This window comes from Sinocyclocheilus anshuiensis, unplaced genomic scaffold (assembly GCF_001515605.1).
Source record: "Sinocyclocheilus anshuiensis isolate Anshui unplaced genomic scaffold, SAMN03320099.WGS_v1.1 scaffold834, whole genome shotgun sequence".
In the NCBI taxonomy this organism is placed as follows: domain Eukaryota; kingdom Metazoa; phylum Chordata; class Actinopteri; order Cypriniformes; family Cyprinidae; genus Sinocyclocheilus; species Sinocyclocheilus anshuiensis.
The window spans coordinates 396,835-414,278 of NW_015540885.1; the positions used below are offsets into that span (position 1 = coordinate 396,835).

Below are 17,444 nucleotides of genomic sequence, written 5' to 3' on the forward strand. Positions count from 1 at the left end.
TGCTGGTATGACCACCATGGAGCAGGTTCAGATTCAGGCTTTTCATGTTAATTGGTCACCTTCATTATTGTTCATTTAAATAAGTGTGCCACTCTATCAGGACCATCTTCAGCACTGATTGGGTTTGGCCCACAAGCACCAGATAATTGGATGTTTTTTTTTTATTTATTAAAATATTACCCGTTTGGAAAATTAGCTTTTTGAAAAAAAATGAGCAATTAATGTCATATTAGAATTTCAAAGACCTCATAGATTGAGACAATCACACTTATCTTTGCTCTTTGAATGTCACTTTTGGATTGTTATTAACAATGAACTGTTTAAAACAGGGTTTCTGCAGGTTTTATGAATGCAAATTTTAAAACAAAGTAAAGAAAATTGAAGGAGTAAATTGAAGAGAACAATACGTCAATGTTCTCTTAATTTTAATGTCTCGTATTAGCAACTCTTCAAAGTTTGAGAATACAACTTCCAACAGATCTCCATTACTTTTTAATTCATTTTACAAAAATAATAATAAAATAAAATAGTAATAATAAAAAAGGCTTAAGGCTTGAATACCTCCCAACCACTAGAATATGGAAATAATTTTGACTGTACCTTCTGATCACAGTGCAAAAAAGCTTGACTTATTATTTTTTGCAATACATGCAACATTTAATGCAATTTCTTTATAAATTTAAGACATTCTGCTCTGATTTAAGACCTTTTTAAGGCCTTAAACTGTGAATGGGCAAATAAGACTTTTTTAAGACCTGCAGAAACCCTGTTAAAAAACAAACAAACAAACAAAAACAAAAAAAAAAAACTTTTTGCCTTTTCATTATGATAATTGGATTTCATTGGAAATGGGTTTATTAGGCACATTAAACGGTCCATTTTATAAGTTGTTCAGAACACAATGGCTTATCAAGCAAGCTATTGTTAGTCATAAACCTCACAGATTCAGTCACAGGTCTTTCATTCTGCAGTACCAGCGCTTTTAGTAATTAACAGAGAATGCAGTTTTATTCCCATGCATCTCTGCCTGAATGGCTAATTACACGGCTTGTACTTAGACCTCCGTTAGACCCTGAGCAATGCTGGCACACAAAGTCTGTCTAGACTTTATATTTCTGAAGGACTGCATTTCCCTCCATGAAGGACTCGTTCTCCCGATGCCCTTGTGCCTTTAATGATTCTAATTCCCCATGCAAATACCGTTCATTTGACTCAGTTGAATAATTCTGGCCTCAGTTTAACCCTAAGGCTGTAGAAGAAGACCTGCCACTGGGACCCCATTTTGTAGGTGTGCAGCACCTCACTTGATCATTTGATGGTGTCATTGTGTGCCACTATCCATGCACTAGACTGATTAATTATGTGGTCATTAACAGTGTAGTATGTGACAAGCGCTCATGCATAATACGTCGCTGTACTCCTGTGTGTGTGTGAGGCAAACTCAACAGGGGTAATAATCTCTCATTACCCATAATCCCTGGTTGGCCCAGTGCAGTATGGCATGGGACACTCTGATGCTGTATTCTTCCTGGGGCAGATGGAGTGGAGTCAGTCACTCGATATATTAATGCTTTGCCACCAGTCCAGAGCAGTCGGGCAAAACGCATTCATCACCATGAAGATGTGGCAACTAAATCAGTGTGATGAGACCCAGATTCAACGCTCCTTGTTTGCATACATAAGTCTGTCTTGTTAACAGTCATGTCTTGAACACTAACATTATATAGTGTCATAAAGTGACAGTCTAAGGTGATTAATTTTACATTGCATAATTTATTATATTGTTGGTATGTATTATATGCAGGGCTCCAGACTAACATTTGAGAGCAGTGGCACCAGCGCCACTAAATTCTACAGATTTGGTAGCACTGGGGGGTTGGTGTGTGGGAGTATTAAAAATAAAGATAATTTAATCATAAAATTACCATTGTTTTGCATTAATAAGTGCAGTTAGTAATAATATTACACGTTTATTTCTTGGTAATACACATTTGACAGTAGAGCTTGAGTTGGGACACATACAAAATGTACTTTTATTAACAACAGTAACGTGCAAAATCTATTTTTAGATAGAAAATGTTATATATTCTATTCTTATTAAATGTGCCATTATTCTTATAATATGGAACTGACCGATAACTTCAGTGATTATAAAAGGAACACTCTTTATGTGTGATTCAGTCACAAAATGAAGAAAAGTTTGTGCTTTTCAAGGCACTTTGTGACTTTTCGTACTTCATACACAAAAAAAGTGTAAAACTTTGACAAAATTAGATTTCTTGATGATTTGATGTTTACTAATAGTGGTTTTATAATTTCAAAATATAAAGCAAAAAGTATAAATGAACAAGTAATAAGCCAATAAGTGCTCATCTGCTGCCATCTAGTGGTTATAGTGGTAATTAGATTTTTTTTTTTAATTGTATGTGAAATTTTATTTTACATAACTGTTTGTTTACCACAAAGTATATTTTTGTCATCCCATTAAAATAACAGTTAAAGTGGATCATTTTTAGAGCTTTGAAATGCTGGAAATAGTTGTGTGAAAAGCTTGAAAGTCACTGAAAAGTGCTTGAATTTCCCTCCTTAAAAAGGTTGTACAAACCCTGAAATTAATTACGTAACAACATTCGACTATTTCTGCCACAACACAATGGTTATAAGTTAGCGTTACTACTTCTGGTTTTCTGTGTCAGCGCTGTTTGATCTGTTTGTAATAGAGAATTATGTGCAGAATTCAAACTGGATCTCGAAGCATTAGCCTATTATTGATTCTGCGGCGAGTTCAAACGCTACTCTCTGGATCTCGCAGCTCTGTGCTGTAATGTCGCAAGATCAACTCTGGTTCCCGAGTAAACCTGCTCTGACTGAGCTCGGGCCAATTTTCTCGCGCTGCGCTCACTTATTGGTCCAAGCTGATAAACGGTCCGCGCTACGCAGCTCAAACGAGTAGCACGGTTTCTTTACGCTTTTGTTTCGTTTGCCGTTTGATGTTTCTGACAACGCACTCACAAAATTTATTCGTACCTGCAGAAAAAATGGTCGCAGTCTGGAGCCCTGATAAGATCAACTCTGGTTCCCGAGTAAACCTGCTCTTGACTGAGCTCGGGCTTCGTACCTGCAGAAAAAATGGTCGCAGTCAGGAGCCCTGATTAGTCTTTTGTTAAATTTTATATGCAACCCAATATTGCAGTCGTCTTGGACCTTTACCGACACCTAGTGGCACGTTTCTCATAGGTGCCGGTTTACCGTGGTAGTGAATATTATTCAGACGGTTACGCGATTTAATGTTAACGTCACGGCAATAAGTCAAAATAACGGAAAAATACGACTGTGTAGAAAGAGAAAAAGCCCTCTAAATAAAATGTCAAAAACAACGTCCTACCTTATTGTAAATCTACTTGTTATTTTGTGGCGACTTTAAAAGAATATACGCTACCTTTACCGTACCGTTCATTATGTAGACCAACGTACCGTCGTCCAATGTCGTAGGTGAATCACGGGATTTATTAGATTCAAAATATACTGCTTATATTATTTGTTTATTGTTTTATTCATTCTTTTCAAATGACCTGAATTAATTTTTAATTGTTTTATTTTTATGTTCTATTTTTTGCAAACAGCTATTCCCTGCGGTTAAACGCCAAACGTTTTCAAAGAAGAGTTAGGCTACTATGCCATATCATGTGTCTTTATAAAACGTGATTATTACCTCAGATGTTTCATGAAATAGTGTTTTGTTTCGTTTGCCGTTTGATGTTTCTGACAACGCACTCACAAAATTTATTCGTACCTGCAGAAAAAATGGTCGCAGTCTGGAGCCCTGATTAGTCTTTTGTTACATTTTATATGCAACCCAATATTGCAGTCGTCTTGGACCTTTACCGACACCTAGTGGCACGTTTCTAATAGGTGACGGTTTACCGTGGTAGTGAATATTATTCAGACGGTTACGCGATTTAATGTTAACGTCACGGCAATAAGTCAAAATAACGGAAAAATACGACTGTGTAGAAAGAGAAAAAGCCCTCTAAATAAAATGTCAAAAACAACGTCCTACCTTATTGTAAATCTACTTGTTATTTTGTGGCGACTTTAAAAGAATATACGCTACCTTTACCGTACCGTTCATTATGTAGACCAACGTACCGTCGTCCAATGTCGTAGGTGAATCACGGGATTTATTAGATTCAAAATATACTGCTTATATTATTTGTTTATTGTTTTATTCATTCTTTTCAAATGACCTGAATTAATTTTTAATTGTTTTATTTTTATGTTCTATTTTTTGCAAACAGCTATTCCCTGCGGTTAAACGCCAAACGTTTTCAAAGAAGAGTTAGGCTACTATGCCATATCATGTGTCTTTATAAAACGTGATTATTACCTCAGATGTTTCATGAAATAGTGTTAAAGAAATCTCTTTTATACTTATACACTGCTTCAAATTTTATTTTGTAATAATTATAATTGTATTATGTTCAATTTTGCATTTATGTTCAAATTGCATTTAAACGAAAGTGTGTGTGTAATGCCAATGTTTATTCAATTAAGACAAAAAAGACATTTCTTATTTTCTCCATCTACGTAAATTTCAGTCAGCTCCTCACACAAAGACTTTTTGCTAAACATATCATGACAAATCTAAACATCTCCTTTGCTAAACATCTCCATTCCACTGAAGATGAGAAGTACACGTTTGGAATGACAGAAATATAATTTTGAGTGAGCTACTGTATAAATGATATTGATGGAACATGAACATCAAAGTGGAAAGATTAGCAATGAATTCTGGATCAGTACACCTCCTCTAAACATCAACACTATAACAGGAATAGTGAAAGTATCTAATTTCACAGATGAGATATCTTATTTTATATTACTGTCTGGAAACATAGTTAGCACATTAGCATTAAACGTCTGCCAGCCTCGGGCAAATCCACGAGCAGAGCAGACAGATAAATGTTTCAGAGGACTCTCTGTGGGACTTCTCCAAAGGCACAGAGAATGATTCTCTCTAATATGAAATGGAGATTTTAATATACTTTAAAGACACCCTCAATAGCAAATAAAATTGTAGTTTTGCCTCATTACTGCAGGGTAGAATTGGTCTGTGTGCTTGGGGCAAGATGGATCACCAGTGGGCTTATTACCATTATTAGCACATTTAGTGCTAGTCCCTGTTGCCAACCTTGCTGATTGTAGGAAAACATCTCCCTAATAACCTTAACGAGAATAATGCCCCAGGATGCGCCATGTCCTCCTTAGAGAGAGGGTATAATGTGCTGGGGGCCACACATCCGCTATCCCTCCCAAAGTCACCCGCACTGCTCCTCCTGTCTCGTTGGCTCTGGTTTCTTAGCTGTGGGGCAGTAATCTCCTGTCTGCTCCACTTTACCATACCATGAGAATTACACCCACAAGGAACCGAGCCACAAATTGTTCAGGTGGATGGAGCGTAAAATTGATAAGAATATTAAATGTGCCATCCATGCAGACAATGCTGTGGCATCTATAATCTGCAGTAAAGTCTACTGGAGTGATCGATACTCCAGAAGAATAAGGCTTATAGTGCTTTGTTATCCTATACATTTGTTGGAATAAACTGAGGGAGACATGTTTGTTTTGATAAAGAGTGAAACTACACTGTAAAAAAAAAATGAAATAACCTAGCTATAGTCATATACGGTTAGTTGACATAATAATATTTTGTTTATTTTTTTTTTAACTCATAATGTAGGAATTTCTTACATATGAAAGCAAAAGGTGGCCACAAACTACCCAGCTTTTAAATCACATGTTGTCGTGACTACTTCATTTAAATTGTCCTGCGGTCGGTGTGGCGAATTCATTTTTTAGAGTACAAAAACCCAGTTACTGTGAGTTCATAAAAACCCCACGTATAATAATATAGAAGAAATTGTTTTAGATGAATTACAGCAAGTTGCACTGCAGGACTGCTGAAAATGTCAATCACCCACCCACCCATAAGCTCATTTCCACCGTGTGAAGAGCATTTTAAGCCCCCTCAGTAAGACAGTAGACAGTAGACAGTGAGAGTGGGCCCCCTACAGGACGCGAGGAGAACTGCACCACAATCCCTCGCGGCATGACTCAATGGGAGCATGTGCTGAAAGTCAGCGCTCCTGTCCTGACAAACAAGGAAATCGGGACCTCGGGGTGGATCGGTAGTCAGTTCGGCTCGGGCAGTTAGGCAGAGGAACTAGTTTTATATTGAATTAAAGAGAAAAACAAAGTCTACGTTGAGTCATCATGGCATCTCTGTTTAAAAAGAAGACGGTAGACGGTAAGTCACTTTGTTTATTGTTTTATTATAGTTTTTCCTGGTCAGATCCCCGTTATAATCTACACCTGTCTGCCTGCTGCATCTTTTGAAACTTTATCAGCCTTTTTCACCAGTTCAGCTGTTTTTACGTAAAACATAAAGTCGGAATATTTGCTACATGATGTTTATATAGATGTTTTTGTTATTAATGACTGTGAATAAACTGTACTTTCATTATAATAACAGGTGTTTCATATAAATTGATGACACAGTTGTACTCATGTCTGTCTGTCCGTGATCCATGCGTTATGTCGTCTAACATTATTTACATAAAAGCTGTATTTTATTTATTTATTTTATCTTTTTTACATAAATGGTTTTATCCACTGTACCAAAAGTGAAAACGACATTATTTCTTCGTAAAAGGTAACATAGCCACTCATCAAGATTACAGATCCTTTTTAGATTCTTTTACATTGAAACAGTTGTTTTTTTTACATGATAAATGTCTATTATAGCGAGAGCCCATGCGTTATGTCGTCTAACATTATTTACATAAAAGCTGTATTTGATTTATTTATTTTATCTTTTTTACATACATGGTTTTATCCACTGTACCAAAAGTGAAAACGACATTATTTCTTCGTAAAAGGTAACATAGCCACTCATCAAGATACTCATCAAGATTACAGATCCTTTTTAGATTCTTTTACATTGAAACAGTTGTTTTTTTTACATGATAAATGTCTATTACAGAGAGAGCTCAACATGCAAAGCAAACATTAACTCAATGGACAGCACTGTGTAGATCAAATTGAGATCTGAATAAGTGGGATAGTTGGATGGTTAGATTAACAGGTTACCTGCCTCAAGACTTAACTGTCTATTGTGTCTTTCAAACACTTCCTTTTTAACCTGTCTATAATGATCAACAATAGAAACACTCATTCATAACTTATTCATACATCTTGGTTTTAGGCTAAATGTTTTTTTTTGCATTGTCACTATTCTAATTTGATTTGATCAAAATTGTATTTATTTACTTTTTTTGCTTTTATCAGCTATAAAAATAACTGCTGCATATAGAGACTCATACACATGGTATAGTCTGTAATAAATGACTGATGTTTATCAGTAAAGCTGAAGAGTTGGAGGTATTTGAATCAGTCATGGTCTTTACTCACGTTCTGATGCTGTTGTCCTGGTCGAGTTGAATTCCCATCATTCCCGAGCCTTTGTCCTCTTGACCTTCGTGCCAAGGTGAGCCAAGCGCCATCGTGCCAAAGTATCCTCTCAGATGGCAGAGTTGGTGTAGCTCAGCGAGTTTTGTGGACGATAACCCTCCCTCAATACTACGTTTTCGATACGTCATCTTTTGCGTAGACTTGTACGTGTACATAAACTCTCTCATCAAGGTTCAGGGATGGGCAAGTAACAAAATTATTATGATAATTATGTAAAAAAAATTACAAACTCTTTGTGAGTTTTCTTGTACTTTTCCTATTTTTGTACAATATTAATGAAGTATTTGTTTCACTTTATAAGAATTCTCTCCAAATTGTATGTTTTCATACCTTTAATCCATATTTCATTCTTTTCAGAAGTTTAAATTAATATTTAAACTTAACTTGTTTTTTTCTTTTAACCTATATTCTTACTTATATTTCTTATTTTTCTTAATTTCTTTTATATTTTACTTTCAAAATTTTTGACTCATTTGCATATCCCCCTTTTTACCATTTTATTTTGAAAGATTTTATAATAATGTATTCATTATATTAATGAATGAATCATTTATTCATTCATTTACTTGTTGAGTACTATATGTTTTTCCTCTAAAATTAAATTTCACTCTTTTTTAAAATATAGTTAAAGCTATGAATTAGCTTACAAGACTCTACTCCTTATAGTGTTTTTTTCTTTTATTTTCTTTAACCCATTGTCCTCCTAATACACCCTCTGTTGCTTCTAGTATTGACTGTTTAACCTCATGGGATGTTATGATTTGATTGGCATTCATGAGGGCACATGTTGGGCTGATTGCTGTGTAGGAGAGCGTATCTTACCTACAGTATATGAGTTGTGGCTGCACACACTGGCATCGTTAGAAGTGGAGTCTGACGAGGAACCTTATGTTCAGTGCATGTGTTTAGATTGTCTCTTAAATGCATAAAAACATGAAGGGCATGATCTTGCTGGCCTTGCTCCCAAACAATATTTTTTGTTCTCCCAAGGCTCATGAAAGCACATTTCATTTACTGAAATATTCAGATCCAAAAGAGACTGTGACTCAAACCCTTTTAAGTGCTCTTTTGTTTGTATATCTAGAAAATACTTAAGGTGCCTAAATAGATTTTCTTCTTCAACTGGAGCATATCAGTTTTTTTTTCAAATACTGGCTATATTAATCAAGAAACAAGAAACATAGTACAAACAAATGTAGCTTAAGCAATGATAATTATTGTAAGCATGATGTGGAAGGACCATTGTGTAAGGATGCTTACCTATAAAATGTTTATTTTATTTTATTTTCAGGTATTAAAACAAAATCACACAAAACACAATTGGGGAATTTTGTACCCGCAAACCACTCATATTTTCTTCAAAATATAGAGTTTTGAAAAAGATGCTCACCAAGCATCTCTGCATTTCTTTGATCAAAAACACAGTGCAAACAGTAATGAGAAATATTAATACAATTGAAAACAACTGTTTTTATATTAGAATGTATTGTAAAATGTAATTTATTCCTGTGATGCGAAGCTGAATTTTCAGCATCATTACTCCAGTCACATGATCCTTCAGAAATCAGTCTAATATTTGATGGTCAAGAAACATGAATGATTATTATCAATGTTGAAACAGTTCTGCTGCTTAATATTTTTGTAGAAACCGTGATACTTCAAAAAGATTTGTCTTTAAAAATAGAAAGTAAAAAAAAATAACGGCATTTGTTTGAAATATAATTTTATGAAACAATGTAAAAGTCTTTATTGTCAGTTTTGATCAATTTAATGCATCCCTACTGAATAATAGTATTATTTTTTTATTTAAAAAAAACATACACTTTTTTAAACATGTATATATATGTATATATATATAATTGTGTAAATAAGTTCTAGCAGAACTTTTGCATTGTTACTGTAGAAACATATAGTAAGTCAGCCAAACGCCTTTACATTTTTTTTTTTGTGGCTGAATAAGAGAGAGCCTAAAGGAGGAGGGGGAAAATGAAGGAGAAAAAACTCTCAGTTTCAGATCAGTGAACTGTATGAGGATTTTCCAGACGGTTTTGTTGCATGTTTTTCTCTGCCCCATCCTGTCACAGATGTCATTAAAGAGCAGTCCAAAGAGCTGAGAGGCACCCAGAGACAAATCACCAGAGACAGAGCTGCACTGGAGAGACAGGAGAAGCAAATGGTAAGAGAAACAAAGCAGTTTCATATCAGTTGACTTCGACTCCCAACTTCCACCTCTTCCCTTCCAGCACCATGCGTCGCTGCTTATGCCAGAAAGTCCCTCTTTGATTTCTTTTTATTGCATCAAAGAATAGAATAAGCTAATTAATTTATTTTAGATCGTCCTGTTAATTGCACTTAGAAACAGGTAGATCACGTGGCCTTCATATCTCTTTAAGTTAAAAACTGTTCATGGCTCAATACTTATGAGGATGACTTGAGCGTTCATGTCGGCCCACCGCACTTTTAAAGCTCAGAAGAATCCAACACTCCCGCTCACTCCCTCCATTTACGTTAATTGTTTCTATGTAAACATAAAAATGTGCATAATTGCTTCCTAAGAGGGGTTATTTTTTTCTTCATCTTTGTTGTAATTAGACATGGTTGTGCTTTGTTGTTTCATTTTTTTAAATGACCTATATTGAAAGATAGCTGCGGGGCGGTCATGTGCCGCTGCTTTAACACGCTTACAGTGGGTCCAGAAATCTAAAAACATAAAAAATATGCAATGCAAAATCTCTTTTAAACCTGGAAATTTAAAGACACTTTTTGGATGGTGAGGAAATTATAAAAACGTTTCAGTTTTGGGTGAACTGTTTCTTCAATCTGTTTTTCACCCCTCCAAAAAACCTGCTTCAGATGGCGTCATATCTATCATCTGCTGGATAATTATTAGTCATCTGAAGTGGGTCATGCTTTTCGTTATCCGTTTTCTGAAAGGGTTTTGTTAAGCACATCAGTCTGTCACTTTTATTCTAGTTTTCCGATCCATAGTGCTGCCTAGTGACTGATGTGACAATAAAACATCTCTAATAGGCCTGATGCTACAGCTTCATCTCACTCAGCTCTCTATACATGAATATTTATAATGATGGCATATCTTAGTCTGACGTCATCAATATCATTTATTTTCTTAGCACCCCCACATATTGGTCTAGCCCCCCCTTAGCACCGGTAGATAAAGAATTCTGGCGCCGTGCCTGATGGCACATCATTTTTTATCATGGTGTAACAGTAAAAAATGCCCTATTCCGGTCATATTTTGTTAGTGACAGGTAAACATGGGCAATATTCTCAGAAGCAGCGTCGTTGTGTGTTAAAGTAGGACAGTGCATGTGTGTGTGTGTGTGTGTGTGTGTGTGTGTGTGTGTGTGAGCGCAGTTAATGTGTCTGCTTGGTTTTGCTTAGCAGGCATCATGTGAGGTGAGGGCAGCACCTGCTCTAATGTGTGTGTCATTAGAGTTTATTCTGTCTAATGCCTGTTTAGCTGATCAGCAGGAGTTTACCTAAGAGACTAACATTAAGAGTACACCATTTCTGGATTATCAGTGTTGAAAACACTTGGGGTGCTTAATATTTTTGTGGAAACTCTGATTCATTTTTTTCAGGATTATTTGATGAATAAAAAGTTCAAATGAACAGCATTTATTTGAAAGAAAAATCTTGATGTCTTGACTGTCCCTTTTGATCAATTTAATGCATCCTTAATGAATGAAGTCTACACTTCCCAAAACACTTCTTCTACATCGTCTGCCATCGGTTGAAACTGAAATGTACATGTTGGACCTCTTAAAACGAGCAGTGTTTTGGAAGTGTCTACTCTCTTTGCAGTGTCAACCTACTGATGGCTTAATTACAGTCAATTTAGCCAGATCTCACTTGCAGCCGAGTCTGACAAAACAACACAAAAATAAGCCCAAATGATTCCACATACCCACTTTATAAGCGACTTTATGAAACAACAGTAAGTGGAAATGTCCATGCTGCTTATATTCTCGATACATTACAGGAATAGTTCACCCAAAAATGAAATGATATTTTTGTTTACTCCCTCTTGTGTCGTTCCAGTCCTGGGGCCCGTTCTTCGTACGTCACTTATTACATCCAAGATGAAATGTCACATCCAAGATGATATCGCGCTAATCAGGATCTGGCTAATTCGGTTCTTCGAACGTACCTGTTGTGGATGATTAGTATGGCTGGATTGAGTTATCTGAGATAAATGCGTGTTCATGGGTTGGTTTAAAAGGGGCTATGTATCGATACTCAAAACCACGATCAGCAATGCAGCGATTGGCGGCAAGACAGCAACGTAACGACATCATATAATTAAAAAAGACACCTGACGAAAAACTTGACAAATTTCTGGACTTTTATAAGGAAACAGCCAAGCGAACAAAACTACATAAATGTTATAATAGATAAATGAAATGTGTTTTTATTTTATTACAATTTTTTACATGATTCCCAATTATTTATATTCACGACTTCTAATTTTTGTACAGGCTTTACATTTTTATTTCAATGTAGCAATTAGCAATTCATTTAATTTTATATTTGAACAGATTTGTTAGATGACAGCATTAATTAAAGTTTCTTAAGGGTCAAGATCACGTTATCTGCATCTCCTGCGCTCCATCAAGCCACTTCCATAATATCTGTCATCACTCAAATTAATGCACGACTCTACATTATCTGTATAGCATGTGTGTAAGACTTGAATACAATTATGAAGTAATAATTTTATGACGAATAAATCTTTCAGTGAGTAAAACTGGCGGTGTCTATAGTATTAAAGACTACACAACATTATTATATTATCTTTAAATTAATTTTTAAATGATTTTTATTTAAAATTATTGTCCCTGGATCAGTAAGATACTCTTGTAATAAAGTAGCGGTGGCAACGGACAGATTTTAAGTATCAGTTCTGCTTAAAAAGATGCGATCTAATCCTGTTTACATGAAATAAGCCTGCTCCCGAGCAGGTTTAATCTTACGGACCTGTTGCTATGACAGCAACTCCGGGATGAGCTTCGAAGAACCAACCAATCCAAGATCATGCCAAATCATCAACAATCAAATCCAGCTAACTGAGTTAGCAACGTACGAAGAACGGGCCCCTAAATGCTGTTCATTTTGAAGAATTGCTGCCCTGTTCCATACAAAAACAATGAGTGACCACATGTCAACCTCCAAAAAGAACAAAACCCATCATAACAGTAGGCCATGCAACTTCTGCACTATATTCCAAGTATTCTGAAGCCACACAGCAGCTTAAAAGCGTAAGACGTTATTCATTGATGGCATGAGGCTACATAAGAATTAAATAATTGCAATTTTTGGGTGAACTTTCCCTTTAAACTGGAATAGGAGACAAAATAATGTATTTTGTCAATGACCTCCATCAGATGATCTCGTGTTGATTTCTGGGAATGATTGATTTCCCAGTAAACTGATATTTCCAGTTACCAGATGCAAGTTAGAAAGTTATTTTTATTTGAAAAATGTTTGCCTAGTCTCACAATGTTTTCTATGTGTGGTGTAAAAAGAGAGCTGTGCAGTCATTAGCACGGCACATGGAGTTTGTTGTAAGGTTTTCTAAGTGTAGCGGGTTTCAGGCTTTAATTCTGTCGGGCCGCCCTCACTAACACACAGTCTCATGGGAGATCTCTGCAGACTCAAAACACACACTTGCCCACATTGCCTCTGAAAAAAACACCTAACTGCTTGAAGTTCCTCAGGGCACAAAGCTGTTTTCAGACGTTTACTAATGTAAAGAAACACAGACCTCTGGGCCTAAACAAGTAAACATGGCACGAGTTGGTCATGAACATGTCTGGGTGACTTGTTGGTCTGTCCTAGAAGTAGAAACACCCATTGTTCACTGGATGTGTTTATTCTTAACAGGAAATGGAAATCAAAAAAATGGCCAAGACTGGAAACCGAGAAGCTTGCAAGATACTAGCCAAACAGCTCGTACAGCTCAGAAAACAGAAGAACCGAACCTACGCCGTGAGCTCTAAAGTCACATCCATGTCCACGCAGACCAAGGTCATGAACTCTCAGATGAAGATGGCTGGAGCCATGTCTACCACAGCGAAGGTAAGATGCTCAAACCTCCGAATGGATCTGCACGACAACCAAGTTAGTTATTCCATTGCTGTCCATGGAGGGCTTTAGTGGGACCCCCTCATCACGGGTCTCTGCAACAGTCCCAGTGCTCCCCCACCCCCCAATGACGGCTCTGTATTATTCACATGTAACCTGATGTTCCCGGGAAGTGCTGGAAAAACAGAATCCCTCATGTAGCGAAGAACTTCAAAAGAATCCTTAAACAGGGTTTTAATTATCATCTCTTTACTTCACTGCTGTTATTGTGACCCAGTTTATATAGTTTCCACTCTACATTTAGAAAGATCTCATATCAGGGCTTTCTTTATGTGATGATTCACAATGTCCTCATTACTGCTCATTTTTTCTATGATGCTTGAACAGAATTTGAAATATGAGACATATTGTTCCTGTAGGGCACTTAGAGCAGCTGAGTAAATTGGCTTCTCAATTTTTTTCAATAAATGTGATGCCAATCAACCAGAAGGACATTATTAATGCAATGTTTATGGTGGGTTTCTTTGTTTTAAGCAAGCTTTCTTAAGGACTTGTTTTAAGAAGATCTTACCAGAAAAAGTTTTGGAATTTTTAATATGTATACAATATGAAGTTTAGGAATAATAAGAGAATTTAAGCAACCCCCTCATTGGAATTCAAAACTGAGTTTTCATTTTTAATTAATTTTTTTTAAAGTGTTTTTGTCTCAACTGGTTTTAAATTTTTATATTTTCTGTTTTAGTTAGCGTTTTGGTAATTTGGTTGTGTTTTTGTTACTAGTTTTTTTTTTTTTTGTATAAATCTATATAGTTTTTTTAGCTGAAAAAATTTGTTTATGATCTTTATATTTTATTTTATTTCAAGTAATGAAAGACTTTTTTATGGTTTTAGTTTTAGTTAACTATAATAACCCTGCTGGATACTTTTTTAAAAATGTAGTTAAGATAATTTATTGATAATTAATATATTGAAATACGTTCCAATCAATTTTATTTTATATGTACATATGTAATTGGCATAAAATGAAGTCTGAACAACACAGCTTTTGCCATGAGAATAGCCTCCGCTGCTGCTGACATGGCATTAAAATATCAACTACCTGCTTTTGTCTTAAGCCTAATTGTTACACTTTAAATTTTGCGTGAGATGGGTAGGCTTATTCATTTTACCTCTGGAGACACTTATTTTGTTGAATAAGGAGACATGCAAATACTCAGCGTGCACTTCTAATGCACACACTTCACAAAGCACATCTTATCTTTACCAATCACTACAGGCATGTAGTGGCATCACATAAAATGCAATTTCAGCCAATTAAATTCAGTCTCTGATCGTTCCTGTACTCCCACAAAAGATTCAAGTGTGTCTGTATCCAATCCATATTGTATGAGGAAGGAAGCTATTAATATCTGATGCATCGTGGGATTTGTAGTCAATCATAAGGAGGTAGCTGGTGTAATAGATCTGAGATGGGTGATAATGAGGCTGTGTGTAAATAATTCTCTCTAATCAGATAGGACTCTTCCTGTGTGTCTGCCCCGCCACAGTCTAGAAACCCAGAGGGACAGTAAAACACACTTCTCTCCATGCGACCTATTTTGATGTTCTGTGTCATCTACTTACTGTACTCCCCCTTCTCACCAAATGGTGTGAAGTTGAAATTTATGTTGAGCTGCATTCAAAATTTATTCGTCCGTGGTGGATTTTTGTCAGCGCTTGTATTATTTTTATTACCGTTTTGTGCACAGTAAGGATGCTCTATTTAGTCTCTGGGAGTGTGATGGATGGCTTGAACTCTTTCTGTCTTTCAGACTATGCAGACTGTCAATAAAAGATTGGACCCCAAGAAGACGCTAGAGACGATGCAGGACTTCCAGAAAGAGAACTTAAAAATAGGAATGACGGAGGACATGAGTAAGTTCTTCAAAGCACCTGACACACATTAGTGACTGGATTTGTGGTTCTCAACTGAGGGATCTGTTCTGGTCAGTTTTCAGCAGGGGAAAAAATTATGTTAAACAATATACTGACTATGCATTATATATTGAGTTCCATTATATATTTTTTAATTCATCTAACCATATAATTATGCGTAGTCAGGATAACAAAATAAATAGGCTTATCAGCACTTCCCATACTTTACTTCATATCATAAGTTATTCATCTAGTCAGTTTGGCGCATTTTATCTATCGCTTGGCTGAAGCAGCCAAATTAGGTAGATGCCAACCTAGATAGATTGTGTGACATGCTCTCATTCTCAAAAACCATGTATAAAACTGCATAAATTAAAAGAAAATATGAATCAGACTATATTAAAACTGGCTCACTTGCAACAAGGGCATAGTTTGTGCGCACAGTGAGTTCTGTGCAATGAATTATTGGCTATAGACAGCATGAAACCATTCAAATTCATTACTGTGCAATTAACAATTTTGGCACTGTGTTGGGTTACCACTAGTTTTCAGTTGCTAGACCTTACGACAAAAGTCCTAGTCATTGTAGCCAAAAACTGCCTATTTAGACAGGAAGAGATGGTTTGACCGTAGTTAAAGTGACCAACCACAGTTTAATATTTTAATGTGCTGTTTAGGGGTGGATTGTACAGAAAATGCTGAAACAAATTGTGTAGTAGATCAAACATTCTGAATAATTGAATAATGGCGAAATATACTGTTCTGCTTAACAATACTGAATTATGAGATTTAATGAATGAATTAATTTAAAATGAGTTAAAAATAAATTGTTAGTAAGTGCTTCAAACAGCTAAATATCTTTGAACAGTTTGAAGCCAACTTTTCATCCTTAGCAGCTCTCATTCAACTTATGTTATATTAGATATCAACTTATTGAGGTTATTCTCTCAAATTTCACCAACTTCTACAACTTTCTGTCCTCAGTCAACGATACGCTGGATGAGATTTTTGATGAATCGGGCGATGAGGAAGAATGCCAGGACATCATGAACCAGGTGCTGGATGAGATCGGCATAGAGATCTCAGGAAAGGTAAGACGCTTTCTTTCTGTCTGCGCTGTTCTAGCGACGGCCCCAGCGGCGGCTTTCAGCAGATAGCTGGACTCTGGCTGTGCCTGTGATTACTGTAAGCCTTTCTTTAGATTCATGAGATGCAGAATCATCGGATCTGATTCCCTTGGGCCAAAATGTAATACTCATATTACCATATTCCACAGATTCTTTGTCCTGTTTTTCCCAAATAAAGTGCTTGGGCTCTGTTTTTGTAGAACATTTGGGATAAACAATTATCATATTTGATTGGCGCCATATCTATTGCCCAAAACAACAATTAAACGGAGGCTTATGCTGGTAGAGTTGTTGCACCAGGTGATCTGTGAAATCTGAAGTTTTACAGCTCTAATAAAGGCCTTCAATTGTTATTGTTTCCACAGATGGTAAGAGCCCCCTCAGCAGGAAAGATCCTCCCTGGCGCCTCCCCAGCAAAGTCTAAAGCGGCCACTATCTCAGACGCCGAGATCGAGAGACAGCTGAAGGCTCTGGGAATGGACTAAATCTCTTCAGTCTCCACACATGTGCACCCATTGCCACCAAAGGAGTTTCATAGTGGGATTGGGGAGTGTCCAAGTAATAAATGAAGGGAAAATGTCAGCAAACATACTCTTATTGGAGTATTGCAGGGAGTTACTGGAGGAAAGTCAGTGGTCAGATACAGCAGATCATGGTTTAGATGTTCTGATAAAATGTTCTCTAAATCTGCTGCACATATTGTAGGGTATAAGGGTGAAGGATGTCATTTTTGCACCACTAGTGGTTCTAAATGGAATTGCAATCTGT

The 17,444-nt window shown here is 36.3% G+C and overlaps 1 protein-coding gene across 1 annotated transcript; it reads left to right on the top strand.

The window, feature by feature from the left end:
- The first annotated feature begins 6,174 nt into the window (after window positions 1–6,174).
- Window positions 6,175–17,161, top strand: LOC107688654 (charged multivesicular body protein 2b-like). The gene is made up of 6 exons (XM_016486371.1): window positions 6,175–6,307; window positions 9,615–9,706; window positions 13,435–13,629; window positions 15,447–15,549; window positions 16,534–16,640; window positions 17,042–17,161. The coding sequence occupies exons 1-6, from the start codon at window positions 6,274–6,276 to the stop codon at window positions 17,159–17,161; spliced, it is 651 nt and encodes a 216-aa protein (XP_016341857.1). The 5' UTR covers window positions 6,175–6,273.
- The last annotated feature ends 283 nt before the right edge of the window (window positions 17,162–17,444 follow it).